Source organism: Urocitellus parryii, chromosome 9, assembly GCF_045843805.1.
Source record: "Urocitellus parryii isolate mUroPar1 chromosome 9, mUroPar1.hap1, whole genome shotgun sequence".
NCBI classification, from domain to species: domain Eukaryota; kingdom Metazoa; phylum Chordata; class Mammalia; order Rodentia; family Sciuridae; genus Urocitellus; species Urocitellus parryii.
In genome coordinates this window covers 9,912,481-9,939,240 of record NC_135539.1, presented here as the reverse complement: position 1 = coordinate 9,939,240, position 26,760 = coordinate 9,912,481, and the positions used below count along the sequence as shown (strand labels likewise).

At 46.3% G+C, this 26,760-nt stretch overlaps 1 protein-coding gene across 2 annotated transcripts in view; it reads right to left on the bottom strand.

Annotated features, from left to right (window-relative positions):
- Window positions 1–20,657: 20,657 nt before the first annotated feature.
- Window positions 20,658–26,760, bottom strand: part of Shisa9 (shisa family member 9) — a 240,030-nt gene continuing 233,927 nt past the window's right edge. For both annotated transcript variants that reach the window (XM_026385647.2, XM_026385648.2), the window contains one exon: window positions 20,658–21,037. In XM_026385647.2, coding sequence (XP_026241432.1) covers window positions 20,658–21,037 — 380 coding nt within the window. The remainder of the gene's footprint in view (window positions 21,038–26,760) is intronic.

Sequence of the window (26,760 nt, the reverse complement as noted above, 5' to 3'; positions counted from 1 at the left end):
GTGTCCCAGTATCCCAAGAAGTGAGGATGCTCTGCCTTTTTATAGGCCCTGGCTTCCTTTGTCCTCCTGCCCTCTTCCCCTTATCTCCTCTGAACACCAGGCCCAGGAGATGCTCAGTGGGATGGCCCAAAGGTGAGAAGCAGAGGGACTGGAGGGGCCAGGGTGGAGTGATCTGGGCAGGAAGGAGACATGATTTACAACTTTTAGAGCTCCCTGTAGGAGGGGACAATCCCTGGGACAGGTCACCTTATCAACAGGTTGCAGCAGGGGCAGGTTATCTTGGTAAGGACCTTGCCTCTCTGTGCTTCACCAACACACCCCGACAGCTGTGCTTCATCCTGGGGTGGCCTGTCACGTGGACAATGGCGACCATCTCTTCTTTTCTCCTTTCTTCTTTCTCGCTCTCATCTCCCATGGTTCATTCGGTAATTTTTTTTTTTAAAGCTCACTCATTGGACCATAATATGGAGGTCCCAGGGCCCCTTCAGGGATCTTCTGACTTAGTGGGCAAGGCAGCTGGTCAACCAGGAGGGTACATTCTGAGAATGACTCCAATGTAGACAGAGTTATGTGACAAATGAAAGTGACTTGTATGTTTGGGAAGGAGGCAGCTGAGAACTGGGGCTAGAAATTCATCCGAGGGCTATGGAAGCCAGGATCTGGAATTTAGACTTACAAAGTTATTGCATGAGAATGACACATCATGGCTGCCCCGTGTAGGTGCCCCATGTCAACTCACAGCCGGTACTAACCCCATTCTTTCCAGGCACCGAGCATATCAGGTCTGGTTTTCCTCATTGCATGATTGACAGCCTGTTGTTTTGCCAGATTGTTTGGGGGCATTCGGGGGTGGTGGAAATGTTGTTTTCCTCTCAGTTTGAACCTCAAAGAGAACTCCTGGCTCTTATCTCTACTTTCCAAGTCTCTGTAGAGGAGGCCCACCTGGGCTGGCTGACTTAATTAACGTCTACAGTTATCTATCTGCTACTTTTGAAGCTGTTGTCATGTTGTTGATATTAAAGCTGCTTGGTGACACGCCTGCAGGCTACCTCTGCCAGCAAACTCCCATCCTCAGCCACAGAACTGAGTGGCAAGGCAAGAGATGTTTTGATTCCTGAGGACTCCTTCATTTCTGGTCCTGAGAAAGTTGGCTGCAGATAAGTTTGAGTCTCATTAACTGATATCTCACAGTTTTGCCACAATCCTCTTGGGCTCATGACAGCCATGATCCCCAGCCCAAAAATCCATTTCAGGCCACAGAAAGTGTTTATGATCATGTGCCCCCAGCACATGGCATCTAGTGGACATGCAGCACCATTTATCACCAGCTTCTTACTGCGTGAAGGTAGGAAACGTGAGTTTGGACTGTAAGAAAGAGTATGAGTAGAATCACAGTGCAAGGATCTGAATGCCTGAATTTTCATTCCTGGTCAGCTTCAGAATAAATCCTCAAGCTGCCTGAGCTTGGAGAAAGCTGGTGAGAGTCTGTGGATCGGGAGTTAGGAAGAACTCCCATTTGAACTGGATTCTGACTCTTACCATCTGTCTGATCTTGGTCAAATCACTTGACATCAGTGCCTGGCACAAAATGAGTGGTGTAATCAGCATCCTCAAGGTTATGATCTCCACCATCATCATCATCATCATCATTGCATCATCATCTCCAATAAAATCATGATCATTATCACCACTGCGACCATCTCCCCCACCATTACCACCACCATCATCAAAATCATGACTATCAACACCACCACCATCATCAGAATCATCACTGTCATTGCCATCACCACCATCATCGAAATCATAACTATCACTACCACCAAAATCAACAAAATTATAACTAGCACAACCACCACCATTATCAAAATCATAACTGTCATCACCGTCAATACCACCATCATCGTCTACATCATCTATAAGCGTATTAATCCATGCCAAGTTCTATTCCTCTTCTGTGGACATCCCCAAATGCCTTAAACTCCCCAATCAGACTGTGTCACACTTCATGACCAGATTCCTCAAGAGCATGGACAACATAGTCTGGCTCACTATCTTATCCTCATGTCCTCAGAAGGTGCTGGGTAACTAGTAACTGTTGATAAATGAAGGAATGACTAAGCAGAAGAGAGCCATCTCTTACTAAGCAACTAGTATGTGTTAAAGGCTTGGCAAACTTATTCCTAATCCTCAAAGAAACCTTGAAAAATTTCCATTTCCATTTCTTGGCTAGACGAATAGAGGTCCCACAAAATGAAATGAGTCCACAAAGGACACGGCAGTGACAAGTCCTCAAACCTTGGTCTGTCCAATGATCTTTGCATTCTAGGATGGCTCCCTAGTGAGCCAGAAAATTTCTCTATACGGGATCTTCTTTACTCTGACCATTCCAGGTAATCAAACTTTCGCTGCCTCCAAATGGCATTGGAGGGGAGGGGAACTGAGATGGCCCAATGGGTGTGGAGAACACTAAGTTACATGGCCTTAGGGCGGCTAAGATTTTCCAGGCAAATTCCAGCCACTTAAAATTAAGAAAACGCACATGGGTTTCCATCTGCAAAACCCTCCATTCGCACAGCACATGCTGAGACGTCTGGTCATGATGTGTTTATTTTGCAGAAGGTTGCTTTCAAAACCTCCCAGGGCTCTGCAAAGAAAATGGCAAACACGGGTTTCAGTCACTAATAAAATGAAATATTTAAGTGGGATTTTCCTCCCAAAGGCACATAAGTAGCAGATTTCAAGTTTCCTTGGTTTCTAAGTAGCACACAAGGGCGTCTAAAGCGCGAAGGCGAGAGAGAGGGAGGCTTCCAACTTCAAAGGTCAAGTTAAGGGCTTTTACACAAATGTTTGATCCCAGGTGCGTACTCATACAGAGGTGGTAACATCTGTGAAGACATCTGGACTGTTCCTCAGAACCACAATGTTTACATTGACAGAATTAATGCCTGAAGGAAGTACCTGCCCACATCTCTCCACTTCCTGGAAAGCAGTGGTCAGCAGAAGATAATGTTGTTAGAAACCTGAAGCATTGGTCAGACCAAGGGAGCACCACCGTAACCATGATGGTGGTGACAGATGGCAATGATAGGGTGACTGTTGAACATATGCCATGTACCAGGCACTGTCCTGGACACCACCCTTGAATGCTATCTATTTAATCTCTCGTGGCGTGGTTATGGTTGGCCCAATCCTAGTGATCAGGAGAGACCCAGGGCTTAAGTAACTTGCCATGTAGTTAAAAAGAACGGAGTCAGATGCTATTTAGACGAGATGAGTTCCACTCACCCCCGTATGCACCATCTCCTAGCCAGTCTCCAGGGTTATCCCAAAGCATCTCATCTCAGTAACAACAAGGCTAGAAAGAAAACATTCTCCCAGAAAGACTTCCATATTGACATCCCAACTCTTTGGTCAGGAGGGAATGCATTGCCCCGAGGAGAAACGAGAAGGCAAGAATTCTAAATGGGCCATGATTCCCTGGTAGGTCTTTCATATACTAGAATTATCTTTAGAGTTGGAATTCCTAAACAGTTTTGGGAACAAGGACACCAAAGGTCAACCTAGATGAACACCAGGGAGTCTACGGATTCCCAGCTACTACGTCAAATGTACTGTGTGCATGTGCATTTTTCTGGGGGAAGGACCAGTTTTCATCAGATACTAAAACATCACCCCCACAAAGGAAGCCTGCAGGCCCTAGGGCTTTCAAACACAAACTGTCCCTTGTGCTCCATAAGCCCTTCTAAACGCTCAGGAAGGCAACCCGGTGTCATAAAAGTAGCATTTACTCTCTCATTCATTTCTCAATTGCCTTAGTCTATACCTTTTCCAGGAAATGGGTACTCGGAGAGAAATTGATTTCCTAGTCTAGTATGAAGAAAGGTATCTAAGCAGATGATCATAAAGCAACATATCATAATCGTATAATTATCAGAGAACATTTAGACTAGACTGGAAGGTTCAGGATGATTCTGATCTGAGTTTCAAAGAAGACTCCGTTAACCAGACATGGAAGGAAGGCTATTCTGGGCAGAGCCAAGCACCAGCCTAGGAAACAGGCTGGGGACACATAAAGGAGTTCCAACACCCTCATTTTCTTCTAACATAAAAATGTAAGGCTGGTAAGAGCAAGCCTGACCAGGCTGTGTGGCAGGTTAAACAGGTTGTTACATGACACCTCTTTATTCTAAAAGGAAGGGACCCTATTAAAAGGTTCAAACAAAAAAAAAATAGATATTCTGGCTGCAGTATGGAGAGTGAGCTGAGAAAAATCTGTTGCAGTAACCCAGACATGAAACGATACAAGCTTCAACAAAGATGGGGGCCATCTCTAGCAATAGGCTGGCTTCGTGTCTAGTCTGTCTTTTCTGCCACGTGTTCACAGGCCTGCTATAGACTTGATGGTATAATATGTTGAGTGAATAAATTAGTAGTAGGGAAATGGAATTAATGCTTAAGATATATTCAGAGCCTTAAATTGGCAGGATTTGGGACGAGGGTAGGGGTGGAAGGTGAAGAAGGGGAAATTGAGGGAACTTCTATCATCGTAACAGTCGAAGTCAACCAGGCAGGGTGTACCTTCTGCCTTCTGAGCCAGAATGGTGGATTCCTGGGACAACAGAAGTCGGAATGGAGGAGGGCAGTGATGGGTTAATGGGGACAGACCGAAAAATAGAATTAATTCTCTGTTTGTTTTGGAGGGAGGTCGATTTTAGACTCTGAGAAGTTCATGAGAGGAAAAGGAAGACAAAGGATGAGACAGAGAGAGAGAGAGAGAGAGAGAGAGAGAGAGAGAGAGAGAGAAGGGGATCACAGAGGGGAAAAAAAGAATATAGAAGAGAAAGACCCAGGCAGGAAACGGAACCAGGGTACAGAGGGAGAGGACACACACAGGAAGGCACTGGGAGGGGAGGAGACATATCAGGTGTCAATGACACGGGACACCTAGCAAAGCTCCCGTGCAGTGTACCGTGTTAATAAGTAGATGAAGAGGCTCAGGAGGGTCACAGAGGAGAAAGGAGAAGAGCCACAGAGAGGAGAACAAGCCAACACAGCGCCCCCAATGGAAGGAGAGGGGAGCAGTGCTCTCTTGACAGCACTGGTTGGATCTGACCCCTATAACCTGGTACGAACCTGCTGATCCATCACCAGACCATGTTGCCTGCCGCTGGGCACACTTACTCGTCAAGATGACCCACTGGCACTTCACAAGACTAGAAGGAACTGTTCCTTCATTTTCAAAAGTCCAGTTCTTTCACTTTGCCCCCCACCCCAAGGTGTCCACTGAAGATTCACGAGGAAAGCCCCAGGGACAGCCGAATTGTGGTGTGACATCAGGAGCATTTGCCCTTAAGACGGTTTGGTTCTGGATGAGGTGATTAGCTAGGCCAAGAGGCCCCTTTCTGGAAAGAAAATCATGATAATTGCTGACAGCCCTCTGTGTGATGGATGGAAGAGTCCAGAAATAACAAGAATAATGAATAAGCAATCAGTCTATTCTTGGATCTGCTATTACCGACCTTCTAATTGGGTGTCTCGGAGTCCCCTGGGGTTCCCTAAACCATAGCACTGTTCCCAGAGAGAACCAGCAACCAAGGCTGTAGATGTCATAACATGTAACAAACATTCTGATGCAGATCTCTGGTCGTTCTGGGAGTAGGGACAAGTTGTCCTGTTGTCTTATCTTCCCCCTATCCAAGATCTGTGAAGGCTGGGCATGGAAAGGTCTCAACCAGAGAACAGACTTGAGTCTGAACCTTGGTTCTGCCAATGCCTTCGCTGCTCAGCTTCCTCTTAAAGGCGTACTTTCCTCATCTGAAATGAGCATTAATAGTTCCCATGATGTGTGTGAAGACTTGTTCTAAATGTATGCAAATTGCCTGGCACATAGTAGACTCTCAATAAATGATAGCTATTAGTATTATTATTATTATAGCGGGCATCTTTGGCAAGGATACAAGACTGGCACCCTGACAAATAGAAAGCCAGAGCTACATTTTGAAAACTACCACCCAAGTGTGCAGTAGCCGTAATTAGAATTCTCATTAAGTTCTGATAATGAGAAATGTGTGAGAAGACACTTTTCAGTCTCCCAAGAGAAAACAGGAAGTGGGAGGATTTTGAAAAAGTGAAGAAAAGTAACTTTCAATGGTGTCTCATTTTTGTCTTGAACTCGGTGAGTGTTAAGAGAAATTGGATGGAGCACCTTGCCAGTGCTCACCTCTTGACCTACTGGGGGTGTTGTGCAATGTTCATGCTCAAGGATCATTAGTGCCTGAGTGGATTGATTTTCCTCCCGGCTCAGGAACTGGTAGATGATCAGAAGAACTGAGCACAGCCCGGCTTCAGAATGGAACATGAAGTGGGGAAGAGGGTTTGGAAAAGAGGGTGAGGGTGAAGGCTGCGAATGGCAGCGATTGACCCTCTCTAGAGCACCTCTTTTCATGAAGGTGGCGACGTGATACAAGCACGAAGCTAAAGCGTAAAGGGACAGTCCAGAGGGAACAGTTTGCTGCCAGGACCCAGGAACTTCTGTGGCGGCCTGAGGGCTTAAGGGTTCTGATTGCTAGAAACTCTAATGGCTTTGACTCAAGAGTGACAAGGACCTGAACACAGAACCAGTCCCAGATAAGGAAGCGGTGGATGTAGCTCATCGGTAGAGTGCTCGCCTAGCACAGGCAAGGCCCTGGGTCCCATCCCCAACTCAGAAGAAGGAAAGAGATGAAAAGGAGGCAGAGGAGGAGAAGAAGAAAGAAAAGAAAGAAATCAATGCCTTTAAGAAATCCTTGAGGTTCCAATGCTGCCCTCACCCTGGTTTCTTTGGGTAGGTCTTCCTAGAAGCATTGGGGACATTGTCATTATGGTAGGACACGTGACAGCTTCACATTCCTGACTTGAATATATTTCCATTCATTCATTCATTCATTTAACAGCCACTCACAGATTGCCTACTATGCCACAGGCACCTACTGAGGTCAATGCAGGCAGTGGCAGGGCAGGGAGCACATGGAGCGGGCACCTGCAGGGTTCCCCTCCTCGGCACCACCAACACTGAGGCCCAGGTGAGTCTCTGTTGTTGAGGATGTCCTGAGCCTTTGACAGTAGCAAGCTCCCTACACATTGTGACAGTCATAAATGTGTTCAGACATTATCAAGATGTCCACTGGGGTGGGGAGGCAAAAATTGTCCCACTGGAGAACCCCTGACAAAGAGGTCAAGGTGAGAGCAGGCTTGGAGCATGTGAGGAAGAGTGAGGAGGAGAGGGGCAGAATGACCAAAGGGGTGAGTTGTGCCACCTGGAGGCAGAGAGGGAACAGGAGGCCAGACCACGGGAGGAATTCTCCGCCATTACTGAGGACTCTGATTCTATTGGAGCAAAATCGAAGAACCTGGAGGAAGAGAGGCATGATCGGCCTCGGGGACACACACGTGCCAGACACAGCCCTGGGATTCTTCATCTACATTAATAGGTAGGTCCCAGGTCACAAAGCTGCGACTTGAAGTGGCCTGTCTTGCCTCCTGTGTCTTGTCCCTACTCTGTCACTAAGTAAATATTTGGAGTGCTAGATGAAGGTCCCAGGCCTGGAATTTTTATTGGAGATCCAACCAGCAAATAAGGGAGTGTCACGTGGTGCTGTGTGCACGTAGCTATTTGGGGAATGTCCTAGGAGGAAGCCAACTCCAGGGTATGTTATGGAGCTTAGAACTAGTGTGGGAAAGCGGGTGGCAGCCCAGTAGGGATTAGGGATGAGGAGCTGATAAAAATCTCCCAAAATTGCCCACCCAATGAACAGAAGTAGGGAATACATACAACCAGAACCCACCTTCCACTGGTCAAGATTTGGCCGATGAGGAGTTAATGCCACTCACTTTCAGGTTTGCACAGGCCTCCAGCAGGCATGCTGCACGTGATGAGGGAATGAGTCAGAAACCTGGCGTTCCACCGCACACCTAGGCCAGGTGTCGCCTGGATACACCTGCATGGTTGCCACAGCAACGGCTAAGCTTTTTTTTTTTTTTTTAAAGTTGACCAAAAAGAGATGAAGGGAGGTTCAAGAAGTATCTGATGCAGGAGATGGGCAAGGGCTTAAGTGGGCACTGTGACATTCTCAGTCTGCTGTCACTTTGCTTTGGGCATGGAAAGGTGGAAACGAGGGGGCGGGACATCTTTATTGTCAAAGGCCATCTTCTCTGCCTCTTGTGGGGACTCTTGGAGTTTCCCTGCCTACGCCTGCCTTTCATGTTTCTCGTGGAAACCCTGCAGGAAAAAAAAAGGGCAGGGTGAAAAGCTGATTGTCCTTAGGAGAAAAGATGCTCAAAGACCCTAAACCACTAGATGTCAGGCAGCCAGAGTCTGAGTGCCAGCTCGGGTCTCCAGAAGTGATTCTTGACAGTGGTCCAACAACCACTTGCATCAGGATCCCTGGGGTATTATTATGGGGCGGATTCCTGAGCTCCAGAGCGGATGAATCACAGTCCTGGAGTCCGAGAGACATCCCGTTCTAGGGACGCCACCTGCGTTTGCCTCTCCATCTGCAGCAGCTGCCCCTGACCTCCCAATAAAAGAGTTGAGTGTCTCCGGCCAACCAAATCTGCTTCCAGGGTCCAGGATCTAGATCCTTCTAGAACCCAAAGCTAATCATTCCCCAGCATCCTGGAATGAAGAAAAGGAAGTTGGTTGTCATTACCTGAGCACCTACTTGGTGCAAGCCCCAGATAAGAGGAGATGGAGGGGGAAGGGACAAGGAGTTGATTAAGGCGGAATTCCTGGACAAGAGGAACTGTCCTCAAAGACCATTGGCTGTAACCTCTATAACACAGGGACAGGGAAAACAATGTCCAAGACCATGCAGATAGGCCCAGAGCTAGAATTAAATCCAAGAATGTCTGCCTCCTATCCTCCCGCTCTTGGGAGTCCCCTCGTTGGCAAAATAACCAGAAAATCACTTCTGCACCCCCATTGCCCAGATGCCCCTCCCCGCTGCTGATGCAATTAGCCAGATTCTGTTTGTCATTTCCCAGGGCTGCCCACTAGGGACTGCTGGTGTATTCCCCCTCCACCCAAACCCACAAGCTTTAAGTGAGGCCCTGGACAGTTTTCGGTTATCTCCAAATCATCTTTTCTCAAAACTGAGGGGTGAGCTGAATCTCCCAGAACTTTATACACTGGGCACCCTGCAGAAGGGAGCTTGGGAAACAGTGGCAGAAGGCAGGAACCTCCCAGGGAAGCTTGCTGGACGTCCTCCAGTGGATATGAAAACTAAATATGCATGTGATGTGGTCAGAGGAGACCAGATAGAACAGCGGAGATGAAGGAGGAGGAAGGAATTGTGGGGGGAGGGAGGAAAGGAGGAGTCACCAAGTCAAAAACAGAGACAGAGAGGGAGCAGAGAATGAAAGAGAGTGCATGCAGGAAGGACGCAGTCTGTAATTTATGTGTCTGCACCCCTCCAGATGTCAATGTCTTGGAAGTCAGGACCTGTCTGGCTCGTTTCAGTGCACCAGTGCTTAGCCCTGAGTCTGACATGGAGCATCTGACAATATATATTTGTCCAATAAATAAGAGAACATAAAGACAATTCAGCCTACAACGAGCTTACAAAAAAGAACATTGTTATCCTTATATTCTACATGAGAAAAATTTAACTCAAAGAGTCTAAATCAACTGCCCAAAGTGACATGGTACCGTTTTGAATGTCCCTCCAAGAATCACATGGAAGTCTGATTGCCACTAGAATGGCATTAAGAGAAGGAACCCTTGGAAGTGGTTAGGCCAGGAGGGCTCGGCAGGAGGGGGCTGGTTAGCATCACCCAGGGGTGGGCTCCTGCCGGTCCTCTTCTCTGTCTTACTCACACAGGCTTCGTGTGTCCCTCCCTCACCAAATGCGGGTGCCATGCCCTTGGACTCCCCAACCCCAGAATCACAAGCCAAGTAAACTTCTGCTGTTTATGATTTACCCAGTCTGTGGTCTTCCGTTGTAGCAGCAGGAAATGGACAAAATCACTTGAGCCACAGAAAGTGGCTAAGATTTTATCTTAAACCAAGCAGATCCCAAAGCCATGCCCCAAATGCCTCTCCTTAGCTGTATTTTTTTTTTTTTTTTGGTGCATAAATTGTCCCCATTTCCTGCATTGATGAACCAAGGAAAACTCATCTTACTTCCTGGGACTAGTTGGGTCTGGGATGGTGTCCCCCAGATGTCTGCAAAGGGAGGTACAACCTATGTGGTTGGTGTTGCACCTACGCGTAGCCTTTGTCCTAATTCTGTGCACCTCCAGATTTTGTGTGTTTTTAATTCTAACTACCAGTTTTTGAAACTCTTCAGAAAACTTTCCCCCAAACATGCAGCAAGCTACACATCCTGGGAAGTTCATCCCTTCCACCAGTGGCTGGCAGATGTGGAAGAGTGCAAGCCCACCCAGGTCCCCAGCGGCAAATTCTGAAGAGCAATACACCTCAGAGCTACCCTCTGGGAGATGGTCCCTGAAATGTACCCTTGCTTGAGTTCTTCCCCTTGTATCTAAAGTCTGCTATCCTTGACTATTTTTTTCCTAGGGTCCCTTTCTTCTTTCAACGGGCGTCCTTGTCTCTGGAACCATTTCTGATGATCTCAACGTGGACAAAAGGAGAAAACCAAGCTACTCCATTAGACTGGTTCTCAATGGTGGGAGTCAAGGATAAATAAGCAAATGCTCATGTTAAGATCAGCGCCAGTTTATTGAACACCCACCATGATGTTCTCATCTCAAATGCTCAAATGCTGCAAGGTTGGTAGGATGTCTGTTTTTCAGAGATGAGAAAAATCTTGGCTCTGAAAAGCTCAGTAACTTCCCCGAGGTCACATACCCAGAAATGTTAAGGAGGGGATTCAAATCCAAGGCTATCTGACATCATGTCTCCCTTTATGGGGTTTGTTTATCTCTTGCCCACATTCCTTTTTTTTTTCTTCTTTTAAAGAAGGAAAGGGAAGAGGTGGTGCAGTATGGTCTTCCTTCCATCTTCAAAGTCCAGCTTATTCCTAGCCCCTAGTAAGCTGATACTCTGCACTTGTTGAATGAATAACTAAACGAGGTACTTGGAGCAGAAGCATCGCTCAGAGAGGCTTTCTCTGTGTTTCGTCCAAAATTTTGCTGACTCAGTGTGAGAAGGCGTTCTCTGACACTCTTAGGGAAGATTCCTGTAGCACACAATGAGACCCAGGATACCAACCCAAACACCTACGAGGTGTTGACGTTTGCTTCACTGAATCTGAGAATTCAACAGACGCTTCACACGTAGGATTCCTGCACGTTCAGCTCAACTGCCTTTGATAAGGGGACATCAAAACACAAAAACAAAATTACAGCATCAGAAACAGTTTTAAATTACCAGAAAATAAGGCACCTGTGTGTCATAAATTGCCTCCTGAGAGTCTTCCCATTTTTTTACCTTTTTAAGATGAAGACAATCAAGTGATATCTTGGATGTTGAGATTTTTTTTTTTTCCTGGTAAAAATGAGGTGCCCTTTTATGATGTTTCTGAAGGAGGCATTATAAGATTTGAATCTAAGTGAAACCTCTGAACTTACAAAGAGGAAAATTTCAAGAGGATGTGACAAAATTATTTCTAGCAACCATGACATTTCTTGATAGGAAATGCTTTCTTTGAACTGTACAACACAGCATGAGTTAGGATTTGGAATCTGACAAGAAAATAAGTGAGATGGCAGGCGGACGATGAAGACATTCTTCTCCTACAAAGGCTTTAACCACGATAACTGGATCCAAATGGAACCAGAGACGTGGAGAGTTAAGTGGGATGCTGGAAATGGCGAAATCAGACAAGTCTAAATGCTCTCTCCAGCACTTGCTCTGTGACCTTGAGTAAGTCTTTAACCTCTTAGTTTCCTTATCTATAAAATGAAGCTGGTGATTTTTTTCAGGGTCGCTGGAAAGAAGAAGCATCGGGCATAAAAAGCTCTCAGCACAGCATAGAAGTTTAGTTAAAATGATGATAATGACGATGATGGTGACAATGACATTTATTGAGTGATTAGGGTTGGGTTTTTTTTTTTTTGGTGCTAAATACTGTTCTAAGTGCTTCGAGAGCTTTTGCATTTGTTAATAAAATTCTAGTTCCTCATAATCAGTGGTGGGGCTGAGCTTAGATCCCAGGTTAGTTGGTGGACCGCCCCTCTGCCCATCAAAACATTCAAGGTCTTTGACAACGGAAGGCCCTAGATATCAGATTTGGCAGGCGGCTGCTAAGATGACCCCAAATGACTCTTGACCTTGTCTTTATCATCTTATATAAAGCTTTGCCTTCAGGCAACATGATTCTAGCCAATAGAACATGACAATGTTGAGGGATGTCACTTCTTTTATTAAGCTTCTAAAGATGGTGGCATCTGATTTGCCAACAGAGTCTCTATCTTTAGCCACTTTTGAAGAGGCCAAGTCGCCATGTTGGGGAGGTCCACATGGCAAGAAACGGAGACCAGCCTTTGTCCAAGAGCCAGAGAACTGAGACCTGAAGTCCAACAGCCCTCGAAAATCTGAATTCAGCCAACAAAGTGAGAGAGCTTGGAAAGAGCTTTCCCCAGTTGTACCTCCAGTGAAACTCCAGCCCTGGCTGATACCTTGACTGTGGCTTCCTGAGAGACCCTAGACCCAGAACATAGTATGTCATGCTCAGATTTCAGATCCCAGAAACTGTGAGAATTAAAAAGTCATGTTTATTCCCTAACTTACTAAGTTTTGGGGTAATTATGTATTTTTGCAGAAATAGGTAACTAATGCATCATCTAAATCCAGGGCTTCTCAACCTTTTTCTAGTATGATGGGCCTCATGATTATTTTATCCCCCAGATACTTCTAGAACTGAAAACTACCAGTTAATCCATATTCATTTAGCAAGGATGGGGTTTATTTCCCATTTTTAAAAATTCAATAAAATTATATGGGATAAGGTTCACAGTAAAATAATATCTCTGTCTTGCTCATGACATCACCAGCAGCCAAAGAATTGGAAGAAAAGATACCACACTAACTATAGATGTTTGTACCCAGTGCCAATGTTTGTCCCCAGAAGCTCAGTGTTTCTATTAACTCAAAGGCCTGGGGTATGCAATGAAATCTCTGCAAAGTTTTAAATACTGAAGATCATATTCTCTGGGGGGCTCGGGACTTTGTGTAAGATCTCTTATTTCATTCTCAGAATCCTCGATAGTTACTCCTATTAGGCCCATTGGGACTCGGAGGTGGACCTCCTGGCTCTGAAGGTCCTGCTTTCATCCAAAAGCTTATGTTGCCTCCTAGAAAGGGGACCTGACTTTCCTAAGGTCAAGGCCAGGTACCCGGAGGTACCTGTCTCCTGTCCCAGAGTCCTTTTCTGGTCCTGTCCTTCCCACCTCAGAACACTCAGACAATCTAAAGACCAAGTCTGCTTGGCTGGGGACCTGTGAGGTCTGGAGGACAGACTTGAAGGACTTGGAGGACAGAAACACTAGCCCAGGGAGCAGCAGTTCAACCCTTCCAAGATGGAAGCATCTGGTAAGAGTCGACGCCAACCAGTGGACACTGCCCGATTCAGAGGAGCCTACGATTTTATGAAATGTAACTCTCTGGAACTATTTTGTTCCACATTATGGCTCCACCTCAAAGAAGGCAAGCACAGAGGTGGATCATGCAACAATTGAAATGGGTCAGGATGGCAGAGTTGGCTCTGGAATCAGACACATCTGGGCTTGAATTCCAAACCAGCCACTCACTGGATTGAAGATCTTTGAAGACTCCTTCCAGGTCTCTGAGCCTCGGTTTCCCCATCTTGAGAAGGGAAAAAGAAGCAATGTGTGTTCAGGGCCTCACCCAGAGCCTGGCACATAACACAAGCTCAATAATCACTAATAGTAGCTGGTGCTTTCATTAACACCGTGAGGATGATCTTCCAAGGCTGAGCCTATGCAGAAGACATTTCAGTTTTACATGAGGACTGTTGCTGATAAGGTGGGACTCAAAGGAAACAGAATCTCACAATTTCTGGAACCATGAGGTTTTTGTAACTGGGGTCTCCTAAGCACTGAACTGAGGGAGGGAGGCTTATGTTGAATGTGAGGATATTATCATGAACTGCCTCCAACATGCCTTTAAATAAATGGGCCCCAGCAAAGAGCTTTCTGAAACCGTGACTTCTTTCTGAACCTGTCTTTCCCCTTGAGGAGGGGTGAAGACATGGGAAAATCCATCGCTCTCTGTTCCAGTGTCTGGCTGGCCTCATTCCAGGGAGTAATGAGGACATTCAATATCATTCATTGCTTTGCAAAAATGACACAGCATGCTCTGAATCAGAAAGAACTGGGCTTCCAACGGCTCTGCCACTGACCTGCTTGCTGTGTTACTTTGTGTAAGTTTAACCTCTCTGATCCTCGGTTTCTTCTTCTGTGAGTGGGGGGACAGTAAAAATACAATTTCACAGGATCCCATAAAATAATAATAACAAAAGTGAACACCTAAGTATTCACTAGTATTAAGCATTGAACTGATATTTCTCTCTCTCTCTCTCTCTCTCTCTCTCTCTCTCTCTCTCTCTCCCCCCCCCTTTCTCTTTTATACAGGAGATTCAACCCAAAGATGCTTTACCACTGAGCTACATCCTTAGCCCTTTTAATATTTTTAATATTTGAGGCAGGATCTGACTAATTTGCTTAGAGCCTCACTAAGTTGCTGAGGCTGGCCTTGAACTTGGGATCTTCCTGCCTCAACCTCCTGAATCACTGGGATTACAGGTGTGTGTCATGGTACCCAGCTGAAATAAGAATTCTTTGTCTAGTATTTAACTTCTCACAATATCCAATAATAGAGATGATTCTGTTATATCACTATCATTTATGTTTTAAAGACAAGAACATAGAATCATGGGAGAAGTACATAAGTAGTTCAAGTCCCCTGGCCCAAGGGTGCTTAAGCTGGATCGATGGGTAGAACTCAGTGGGTTTGGAACTTAGAGGAGGGAAATCTGCATTTTCCCAAGACTCATCGAAATTTAGCATGTTCCTCAATTAAACTTGTAGACAACAGACCACAATGATATTAGCGCTGACTTGGGACTTTGTCACCGGTGGAATCACGGGTATAGTTACATCAAATTGCAGTTGCAGCAGATGGCTGGAAGAACTGTTTGTAATGTCCTTACTTTGAAACTGGACATTACAGCTTGTTATTTCATGCATTTGCTAAAAGAGCACATATATTACGATACCACAATTGTGGGTTTTTAAAAGGTTTTCATGACTCTATTTCAAGATAATGAGTTTCTTTTGTAATTCTGTGTATGGCAGTTTATGCATTGAGGATCATTATTCTGAGAAAGAGAGCCATGGGTTTTACCAGGTTCTAAAGGTGTAATGGGCACAAATAAAGGACTTCCCTACGAGTCTGTGGCTGGCTGCTGGAACAACCAAAAGCCCTCAGTATAAAGCCAGGTATCCAGCAAGTGTTCAAAACATGGAGACCGTCTCTATGATGATCATTAAGTGCGTAAAAGCCAGGTTACCTAGGAGCACACTGGAGGGAGCCCCTAGAGGACCTTATCCTGACCGGCTATACTACTGCCATGGCCGTGAGGAAAGGGTGGCTTGCTCAGGGGAGAGAGCAGGATTGGAAGTTATCAGCCCAACCTCCTCCTTCTGGGATGATGAAACAGAATCGCAAAGAAGGCTAGTTTTATACCCCCAGAGACATGGCGCCAGGGTGTAGGAATCAAGACAACCCCCCAGGTCTTCCAGGGTCACTATAGAACATAACATTTCAATATTGGACATGAAGCCAAAGGGTGAGGGTCCCTCGCTGTGGCACCTCACTGTGACGCTCCTTCTGCACCCAAGGTCCTCGGGACGAGCCTACAGGGGTTGAGGCCAATGCATCTCAGGGCAGGGCACAGAGCCACAGCATGCAATGGCAGGGAGAATGTTGCCAACTCTGGATTTGGGGGCCAGTTTAGACATGCGCCATCTGAATCTCTGCAGGGGAACTCGGGGATCAGCATGTTCATCAAGCTTCCACACTGGCTCATGTGCTTATTTAAGTGAGAACCACCGGCAGAGCAGTTACATGGGTGAGCTCAGGAGTTCGAATCCCAGTTCCACCACTTACAGTTGAGTCCATTTGCATGAATTACTCGAATTTTAAATAGATCTCTAAGCAGCATCTCCAAAGCATCTCAGTACCTACCTTCTAACGTGTTGAGGATTCAATGCCGAGAATGTTTGGTCCTGCAGATAAGCTTCCCACGATTGTCATTGTTGCTTAGGAGTGTAAGCAACTGGGTGACTTCATTAGAGGAGCCGTGTGCCCCCCCCCCCACACACACACACAGAGGTGTAATTCTCTATCTTACATCTGCCTCTGTAGGGCCACGTGTCCTGGTCAGCGACTCCACCCTGAACAGCTCTGGAGGGCTGGAAGAGAGCATCCTGGGCATCCTAGCACTGAGGCAATATCTTTGACCTTGCCCTTGAGGATCTAGGAACGCATGCATATTAACGGTCCCTGGAAACTCCATCACACTTGGGCAGGATAATTCTGAGCATGTGATGAATGTCCTCTTGCAAAGTTTCCTGCAGCATTAAACCCCAGCCACCCACAGTGATAGCTGACCTAAAAAGGTACCCTCTGTTGACTGCTCTCCTTCTTTATTGCCTCTCCCCAACCCCTCCCAGTATCCCTTTCCCTTGCTAAATAAAAGACTTGCACTCCCATCCTGCTTTCAGAGCCTCTCTCTGGGGAAACTATATTCTGACAGCTATTTCTACCTGAAATTTCCAAGTTCAATGCTAACAGAGGACAGGAGAGAAATAAAATTTAATAAATAGGAGAACCCAATTTCCTTTCCTTTTAATATTTGCATCTTCTACAATCCTGTAAAAACAAAAGTCCCAAACTCAGCAAGATTCTTGGCCATGAAGATCCACTTAGGAATGTCAAGGAAACCTAGCAATGAAATATATATTTTTAAGGCAAGAAAATGAACTAAGACACACTTACCAAAAAAAACATCAGGCTCCTGGGAAATTTTTATGAGTGCTGTTAACTAGAGATTCCCTTTACGAGCAATGGTCCCCATACATTCTGAGTAGTAAGACCTAGCCGTGTATGCGAGTATTGATATTTCCTGGTATAAACTCAGATTAGGATGTAGGGACCTAGAGAGATACGTGGCAACCCCAACAGCATCACATATAATCAGTTTTATTGCCAGGTAAGAAATTCATATTAATATAGTGAATACATATGTTTACAAATAAACATTCTTAGAAAACAAACAAATGTTCTTTTTTCTTCATTGTAGGAAGTATTATTGGTATCATAAACTCTGCAGTTGTGACAAGTATTAACACAGGTTTACTTGCAGAACATACGGTTACTAAAATATTTGCACATAAAATATGCTCCATTTACACAAAAAACCAGGGGGTGGGGGTTAGATGGGGATGCCAGGCGGAGCCCAAGGCGAATGGACACTGAGACGCTCTGGGAAGGCAAAGGGAAGCCAGACTCTGGTCCCGTTGGGTTGGGAATTGGGGACAGCTGAAAGGAAGGAGAGGTTAGTGGCAGGGCATGGGATGAGGAGATCCTCTCTTTTGATCTGGTTTTCCTCTTTTAGGTCTCTCCCCGCCTTAACTATAGGATCCTTGACTTGGTACATGGCAGTCAGAGAGAGTTCCATGGGTCACCCTCTCTCTCTCAGTATCATGAGGTCTGTCTCCCCACATCCAAGAGGAAGCCAAAGAATAAACAGACCCTCCCTGTGCCGACTTTCCTCCATTCATCCCCCAAGGCCACCTGCAAGGCGATGGGACACAAGTGCCTCCCGGGCGTCCTTCTTGGACAGTACTGCGTGGGAGGCACCTGTCCTTCTTGAGCTCTCCACACAGCCACATCCGATTGGCCAGGCTGCTCTTTGCTGCCTAAATTACAACTGTGGACCCCAAGGAGCCACGTTCACTGGATGAAGTTTACTCCACTTTCAGAGCGTAAAGGAAAAATAAGATGCTCTCGGATCAGGAGTCCAGAAAGGAACATGGTCACCACTGGGATAAGGTCGAGGGCAAAGAGCAAAGGTCAGCCGGAAGGGAGACAAGAATCACAGAACTTCTGAGATGGTGGGGACCTCATGGAAAAGCCAGCCCAGCATTTCTTGAAGTGTGGGCGGTGTCCCACCAGAATAGGCAAAGTGACTTCGGGCAGTGCACGGATGGACACAGCACTATCTGCCATGGACTCACATAGGGAAGAATTTCCTTTTCCTTCACCTTTCAGCCCATCTGATTAATCCACAGAAAGCCTCCAGCAGGAGCCGGTATATTAAACAACCCAAATCTCTCCCCATCTCTTTATCAGAGAGAGGGAGGCTGCGCCAGGCTCTGGGGTTTGAACCAGCATTTAGCTAGGATTTAATCAACACTGCATTCTTTCCTGTGCTTTTATTTTAATGCTTACTTCCTATTTGTGGCAATTGGTGCCAGTTTTCCATTTGTGATAAAGCCAGGAAACTGTCCTTTTAAAAAGGACATGTAATTAAAATTGAATCAATTTAGAGACAGATATTGTGTTGGTGGTGTGCAGAGTTGCCAACGGGTTGTTGCAGGTACATAGCTGACCAAAGTAAAAAAAAAAAAAAAAAATAGTCACCATGCCCAGCGGGTTCACTGCACCCTGGAGAGTGCGGGGATGTCTGCATGGAGGGGCTCTGACTCTGTCACCTCCTGCACTGCGCCTCTTTGTACACCGGAGTCTCAGACAGTGGACTCTTTGCAAGATTCCATTTTTAAAAATAGGCACAGGTTTTTCCATTTCAAAAAGCTTACAAAGCTTGACCTAGCCTCAATTCCCCATGTTTCCATGCAGGACTAAGAACGAGAGAGATCAAAAACATTATCAGTGTCCTAATATCTGCTGGGAGCGAGGAGAATCAATGTCGGTTGTGCTGATTCCATGACACCAGGGCTGAGAGACAGGGCAGGCAGATCCTGGCAGGAAATGCTGATTCTCCTCTGAGAAGATCTCGTGGGGTTTTTGGAGGCTCTTGTTAATTAATCAGCTAAGATCTTTAGGGGCTGGTGGAAAACCTTTCATTTAATATGAAACTCTCTTCTCCCTCCATGCACCTCTTTGGACTTCCACAAGATAAATAGAACTTTTAGGAAAACTGTTGGGACACCCAAGGGCTCTCTTGGCTACGAGAACCGATCTGAACCAGGGGAATTCTGGGTGAGGGACTCAAGGTGCTAAAGTACATGGGCAGGCAATTTGGAGGGACCGTGGGAGTTCGGGGAGTGTCCTTAGGTACCCCTGACATTGCAGCAGCCCCCTTGATGGGTGTTATGGGTTGGGCTCACCTACAAAGGAAGGATGGAAACATCTTCTACTACTGCAGAAAAACAGGAGGGAGGGGGCTGAAAGAACACAGGTTGCACTTGGGAAACAGGACTGTCATTGAACAACAGCAACACATTGAAGGCACCCCACGCTTATGACGTTTCAGTCCAAAGCAGTTGAAGTTTCGCAGCGGTGGCGGCAACGCTCTGAAGGGGAAGAAGGTTCGGGACAGGCAGTTAATAGAGGATTTGTTTCTGTGGCTGTTTCAGGTCTTGGAAGTGAGGGAGAAACACCGGAAATCGGAGGCTCCTGGGTGCTCCTCTCACCTCCAGTCGACTTTCCCCACTGTGGATGTTTTGATGTTGCTGCTGATGTCATTACCGATTTCCTAAGTCTTGAAGATGGGGGACAAAAATGAATATCGTGTTCTGTTTTGTAGTGGGCTTGCATTTGAGCTGTCTTTTTTAAAAAAGTTGTTACGCAGTACCCTCTGGACCCTCTGCCTGCCCTCCCATTTCCATGGTCGCGGTCTTTATGGGAGTTCTCCAAAAGGTTCTTTCCCTCCCATCACTGCAGGGGGGGTTCAGGGTCTATTTTTTTGTTGTTTGTTTGTTTTTTGTGAGTTTGAGTGTGTTGTTGTTGTTGTTTTTATTATTATTATTTTTTGCTTTTGACATCAATGATATGAAAAGTCCTATCAACAGAAGGATGGGGGTCCAGATAGGGTCTCACATCCATCACCACTTTGTGACCCCTCACCTCTTGGGATTAGAAAATGCCCCCAACGTGGGCAAGTTCCTCCCGGAACAACTCCTCTTCTGAAGTGCGCTCTTCTCCGGTGCTCACCCTCATTTTTCCTCTACCCACCCCCTTTACCTGGAAACGGACGGCAGGTGGCTAATGGTGTACGTGTGTGCTCAAATGGACAATTTCTCTAAATTGTGCTACTCATATGATTTCTTCATCATGGATTTCAGTTTCAAGTTAGGAGGGAAAGAAAAATCAGCCCCTCAGTGTGGGCACGTGAGTTGGCCACCTTGGTGCGAAGCTGAGAGTGGGCCTCAGTTTCTCCTTGCTGTGCTGCTGGGTGTCCGTGCTTCTGTCTTCCTCAGCTGCCCGCCGGCGCGTGTGTAGGCATGACCCAGGAAAAGCGTGATCTGTGTCCCCAGGAGGTTTGTCCCTGGTTCCTGCAGAAGGTGAGTGTGTAGGTGCTTGTGGGGAGGAAGGGGAGGGCATGGGCCAGGGTGATTTTTTGCCTCTCTCAGTTGAGTGTGGTCTCCAGGGTGCTCCCTGCAGTGACAGCTCAGACAGTCACCTCCGTTTTGCTGTTGGTGATGAAGTATGGCTGTGTGGGCGGGTAGTGCTGCGTGCGAGTTCCCAGGGGGTCGCTGGACCCTGTCTCGGCCGTGCCCAGCTTCCCCTTGTTGCTGTAAGCCTGCCGCCGGAGAGAGTGCTCGCTGGGCTCCCAGCCCTTAAAGTTGGCGGTGGAGTTGTAGGCCAGCGGGTGGGGGGGCATCTTGTTGGCTCGGGACTTCTGTCCGTTCTGCTTGGCGGGACCGTGCTCAGGGCTGAAGGCCCGGGGCTCATCCTCCACTCGGACGGGGTGCAGAGGTAAGTTCCCCTTGGCGGCCAGCTCGGCCAGGTGCCGTCGCTTGGAGTAGAAGTCGTCATTGACCTTGTCAGCTGTACAGTGGGATGGGTGGACGAGAGGGCAGGGAGAGGGAGAGAGAGGAGAGAGACAGTTAGGGATCATCAGCAGGCCAACCCCCCCGGGAAAGGCCTGAGAACGGACCAGCACAGAGAGACACCATAGAAGCTGCACCTGGAACAAGACAGAGTGACTGTCCACGTCACAAACAAGAGCAGGACCAAGGGTCAAAGACGTGCTCCTCCTCCCACAGTCCCACCTGGCCTTCCGCCATCTTTGGCTTCCCTATGACATCCCAGCATCAATGATACATTCTCGTTAAGAAAAATATGGAACATGCTGAGAAATATTCCTGTCCATCACCTACTGCTCAGGATAGCCCCAATCCACCATGGGCTGTGTCCTCTTCAGTGGTTTTAATCAATGGACTTTATAATTATATATTTTAATATAATTTGGGATTATATGTGGTTGGTTTGGTTGCTATTAGCATTAAGCTGACTTGTAGCCAAATCCCAGCTCTGCCACCAATAAGGCAGTGTCACTTTGGCTAAGTCAACTTCTATTACCATCAGCTTCTGCGCGAGGAAAGTGGTAAGACTGAGGAAGTATTTATTTGGAGGGTTCAGTGCTTTGACATGTGTAGGCACTTAGATATGAGCCACCGCCATTATCATCTTGTCATCACCACGTCGGCTTCAGGTCCCCCTGCACCATCCTAGCAGGTGCTTCTCCCTCCTGTCACAGCAATGAGCAGCATCTGAAGGCTGCGTGATTTCAAATGGAACTATCAAAATCAGCCAGTGCCCCTGTTGATGGACATTGAAGCTTCACCAGTAACTTTCTATTACAAGTAAGGCTGAGATGAGACCCTTTGGGCCTAAACCTCTCTTTATATTGAGTATTTTTAAATTTAGAATGATTCTAAAACTATTTTCTTAATTTACATCAAGGATGGGCAAACCGTGACCCCACTGGATGCCAACAAATCCAATGACCACTTGTTCACATAAATGAGGTCTCACTGGGAACAAGGCCACACCTGTTCACATCTGTGCTGTGGACGGCTGCTTCTATTCTGCTATCGCCGGGGTAGCATTGAGGACTTGTGGCAGACATGGCCTGGACACCTTGAAATACTTACTATCCAGCACTTTAAGAAAGAGTTGGCTGACCCCTAATCTGGATTACCCAAGTGGAAGCAAATTGGTCAGAGAGTGCAAACTCAAGACTCTTGACCACGTTGCCAACTACTCTACAAGAGCTGTGCTTATTTCCACCCGATTTCACCACACTCCTGCACAGATTTACCCCTCCTTCCTTATTTCTTTTTCTTTCTTTCCTTATTTATTTGATGATGTTATGAGACCCCCCCTTTTGTTTTATTTTCTCTTGTAATTTTTTTATATCTTTATTTTATTTACTTATTCTTTTTATGTGGTGCTGAGGATCGAACCCAGGGCCTCACACATGTGAGGAAAGCACTCTACCACTGAGCCACAACCCCAGCCCTTCTTGTCATTTTTTTACATCATAAGATTCTCTACTTTTCTAAATTAATTTATGAACAGTAAACTTTTCGAATTATCTCTCTCTGGAAGCCAGAACTGTTTGGGCTCCTTCATTGACATGTTCAATGTCCCATGGTATCGCAGGTGTGACTTCATATCAATTATTTTTTTCATTTGGTCCATTCAGTGAGAAAATCAGAAAAGATGGGGATTATTCCCCCCTGCTTGATAAGTGAGGGAAGTGTCAAGCTCAGGCACGTGAGGGGCTTCACTAAGGTTACCCGTGGCTAGTACGTGTCAGGGTAGAAACCAAGTCCGATAAACATCACTTGATGCTTTTGAAAGAACATAGAGGGGAAGCTTAAATCCCCCAAGTCCCTCACTTGCTACCTCTGTGATGGGGCAGACATCACTCATTGATCACAGAGAGCTCTTTCCTGGTAAGACTAAGTCTGCTTACACTCCTCAGCGCAACACCCCAGGAAGTGCCTGTCAACTTCAGGCTTACTACAGTTGTAGGTGGGTTTACTTGTTATGCAAATAGCCCTAGTAGTCTTTGAAGAGAAAAGTCCCCTTTCCCCCAATTCTAGAGCTATTTGAAGGTAAAATATGCACAAATCAAAAGGAATCTTAGAGTCTGCAACTAAAAATGTGAGAAGCACAAATTCCTGAATGTTAGAAACCCTCAGGATGGCACAAGTTAACACAGGACCTGGGCTAGAAGCCCATCTTCCTGCTTTCCTGAATGCCACATGCCTTCAACAGAAGCATGCCCGAAGAGTTCTCTTAGATTTCCACATTCATCTATGCAGTCACCTCCTGGGAAGACTGACTGGCATCTCACGTTGTATTGTTATATTGTATGCATGTCTGAATACGTAACCATAAATCCCACCATTATGCACAACTATAATGCACCCAGAAAAAATGTGGGGGAAAAATTGACTGGCATCTCTGTCTCAAGGAGACCACCACATCAACATGATGCACATTTCTTCTTCTTTGGGTTCCCCCTTTTCTTTCACATGGGACCACCCACCACCTAGCCACTCAAGCCAGAAACTTGGGAGCAGTTGTCCCTCCTCGTCTCTGGGAGTACAACTGCTAAGTCCTCGAGGGACTTCCTATTATGTTTTTTTGGTACTGGGACTGAACCCACACCCCTGTGTGGAGAAGGAAGCCCAGGCCAGCGCCCTGGGGGCTGAGAAACCCACAGACCAGTTACTCATGTTCACCACAGGCAACAGCCTGCTAAATGCCAGATGTCCTGGCCATCCTGGACCATATAGCCATCAGCCAATCTGCTTGCCAACCCCAAATATAGAGAGCCACAATAAATCTAGAACAAACCAGAACTACCCAGCTGATCCTTAATCATGATCCCAATAAACAGTCAGAAAACTAAGCCATTAAGGATTGGAATCATTTGTTATGCAGCAGTAGATGACTGATACATGCCAATAGCAAAACCCCGGGGATGGGAAGGAGCATGAGAAATTGAAAGGATATCTGTTTAGAGGGGAAAAAAAAGCAAGGCTAGCTTTCAATCATCAAATGTCCACAGAACAAGATTATATTACTCACACCTATTTATTTGTCTGACCATCTCCCTCTACAGGACTCGAGTGTTTTCAGAGAGGTGAGGCACAGATTGGATGCCTGGGGCACTGAAACAGCTCGCCAAAGACAGACTTTCAAAATTATTTCAGCAACAAGGAGGTGGCTGGAGATGAGGTGGTGGAAATGCAGTTTTCATGAAATCTCCTTCTCATAGTGTTTCTGGTTCCCTCTGATTTGGAGCAAGACAAAAGGGAAGAAATGCTTACCTGGCCACCCTCTGCTTTGTGCAGCGTGGCCTCTGTCTTAGTATATGGAAAGAACTCGTTATGAAAGAAATAACAGATTCACTGAACACTCTTGTAAGCCTCATTAATAAATGCATTAACCTAATCGGTCCTGGTTCCTCGTGGGCAGATGGCTGACAGGCAGACCGGGAAACAGATGCGTTGGCCTCTCAAGAACACTGGCCGTCTCCTGTTTGATTTTTCTTCATTTAAAAAAAGAAGGAGAAAGAAAGAAAAAGGTGCTTTTCTTCCAATGAGTCTAATTGCCTTGAAGGAACTGCGGCTGTGAAATTAAAGGGTACCCTTCCTCCATCTGTCTCCCGCTTAATTAGCAGCAGACACCAGGACAGGTGCAGGGCGGGACAGAGCCTCGCTTCCATGCAGAGAGGGAGCGTGGAGGTAATAACCAGTCTCCCAGACAAGCTGCACATGTGAGGGCCCCGCAGGAGGCCTCCCACCTACCATCTTTCCTTGGGCCAAAGATATCTCAAGGAGGTTCCTGCAGCTCATGCTCACCCGGTGCTATTCTGGGGTCTCAGGTGATGGAACACACCTGCTAAGTGATGTCCCACCTCAAGCCTTCGCCATTCCTCATGAGCTCTAGGCTAGGCACCCTGCTAGGGAGTTTATGTTTTTCCCCCTCCAAATACTCTCAGCAACCTAATGGGGGAGGATGCTATTATTGGTCTCATTTTATAATTGGGGGAACTGAAGATCAGAGAAGTTTTGTGCAAGTGGAGCTGGGCTCTGACCCAGGATAGGAAGCTCTCCTTCTTGACTTTATGGCCACTGGCATGGTAGAAGATGAACACTGTTCTGTGACAAGGGGCTGGAGGAAAATACCCCTTAGAAACTATAGAAGTGAGGATTACACAGGGAAAACACTCTTCTTGATTCTTTCTCTCAAAAACTTCAGAAAGCAAAGTACATATGTAACTACTGGGTTCTCAAGAGAAAACACCAACAGTCAAGGCCAGAGGTTTCATGACATCCCCATCTCCCACTACACACAAGAACAAATACTTTTTTCCTTGTCTTCATGAAGATGGACTCAGGAGCCCAGAGCTGGAGGTGATGACGTGAGACTCCCCTTCCAGGCTCTGGTTATACAGCATTCAGTGGGCTCCTCCATTACGGGAGGCACGGGTCCTGGAACCTTTGAGGTGCACTGGCATTGGCTGAACTGAAGGCCAGTCACCAAAGGAGGTGGCCTCCCATCCCAGAGCTGGGTTACATAAGGAGCCACATGCTTCTCCTAGAACCAGGAGGAGACTGAGGTCCTCCCCCAGGGCTGGACACTCTTTAGGATCCTTCCACGTGTCTTCCCACTTAACCTCCTGTGTCAATGGGGTGGGTGTAGTTGCCGGGGCTCTGTGCACTATTTCTCTCCAGGACCATCTAGTGAGATGTTCACCAATACTTGTTCACCTGGTGCTTCCACTATTCCCACGCCACCACACAGAGAGCGGCAATCACATTTGATGGTAACCAAGAGCCAAAGTGTTGGTTTCACATCCCCCACTAGGCTCCTGGAAGCCATAATTGAGCCCCAAGTCTTGAAAGGCAAGACTTTGGCAGTGAGATCTGAAAATGCTGGAAAGAGGAATTAATGAGGCTGAGAGTTAGAAGGATTCAGTGCACCAATGCATATTGGACATACGCACATCTGATTTTGGTGACTGTAAAATCTCCCTTTACAATATGAAGGAAAGAATGCTGAACTTAATTGAAGATGGAAATGGATTTAAATCCCAACTCTTCCACTTTATAGGCTTGAGACCTTGAGCAAATTACCTAAGCTCTCCAAGCTTCGCCTATAAAATCAAAAATAAAATAACATGACTTATGCAATGGGGGAGTTTCCGGTATTGGAGTGAACCATGTAGAGTGCTCTGCACCAAGGTCATTGCCTCGAAGTAGGTATTCAATACATTGCGGCTGCTACTGCTGTCATTGTTAGAAAATAAAAGGAATTTAAAATGAGGATAACAAAATCTACTTTGCAGAGTGCAGCAGAGAAGTAAATGAGACAAGGCATGTAAAATCTCAGCATATTATACATGGTACAAATTAGGACTCCTCAAGTATATAACCCCATTCTTAGAGATACTGTAGATGGCTTCTTATCTGCCATGCTTATCTGCTGGATCAGATCTTTTCAACCCTTTTTTTTTTTCCCCCCTTGAGTACATGTTCATCCAGCTTCAAATGAGATTTTCCAGCCTTCTTAGATGCCAAATCTGACCGGTGTACCTGATCTCTCACCAATGGAATGGTAGCAAAAGTGATGTACCGAATCTCCACATCAAATTACTTTGCTTTAAAGAAAACTGCAGTCCTGGGTGTCCTCTCTGCCCCTTCCCAGGCTAGAATGATTCTATGACAACAAATACCTATAACAAT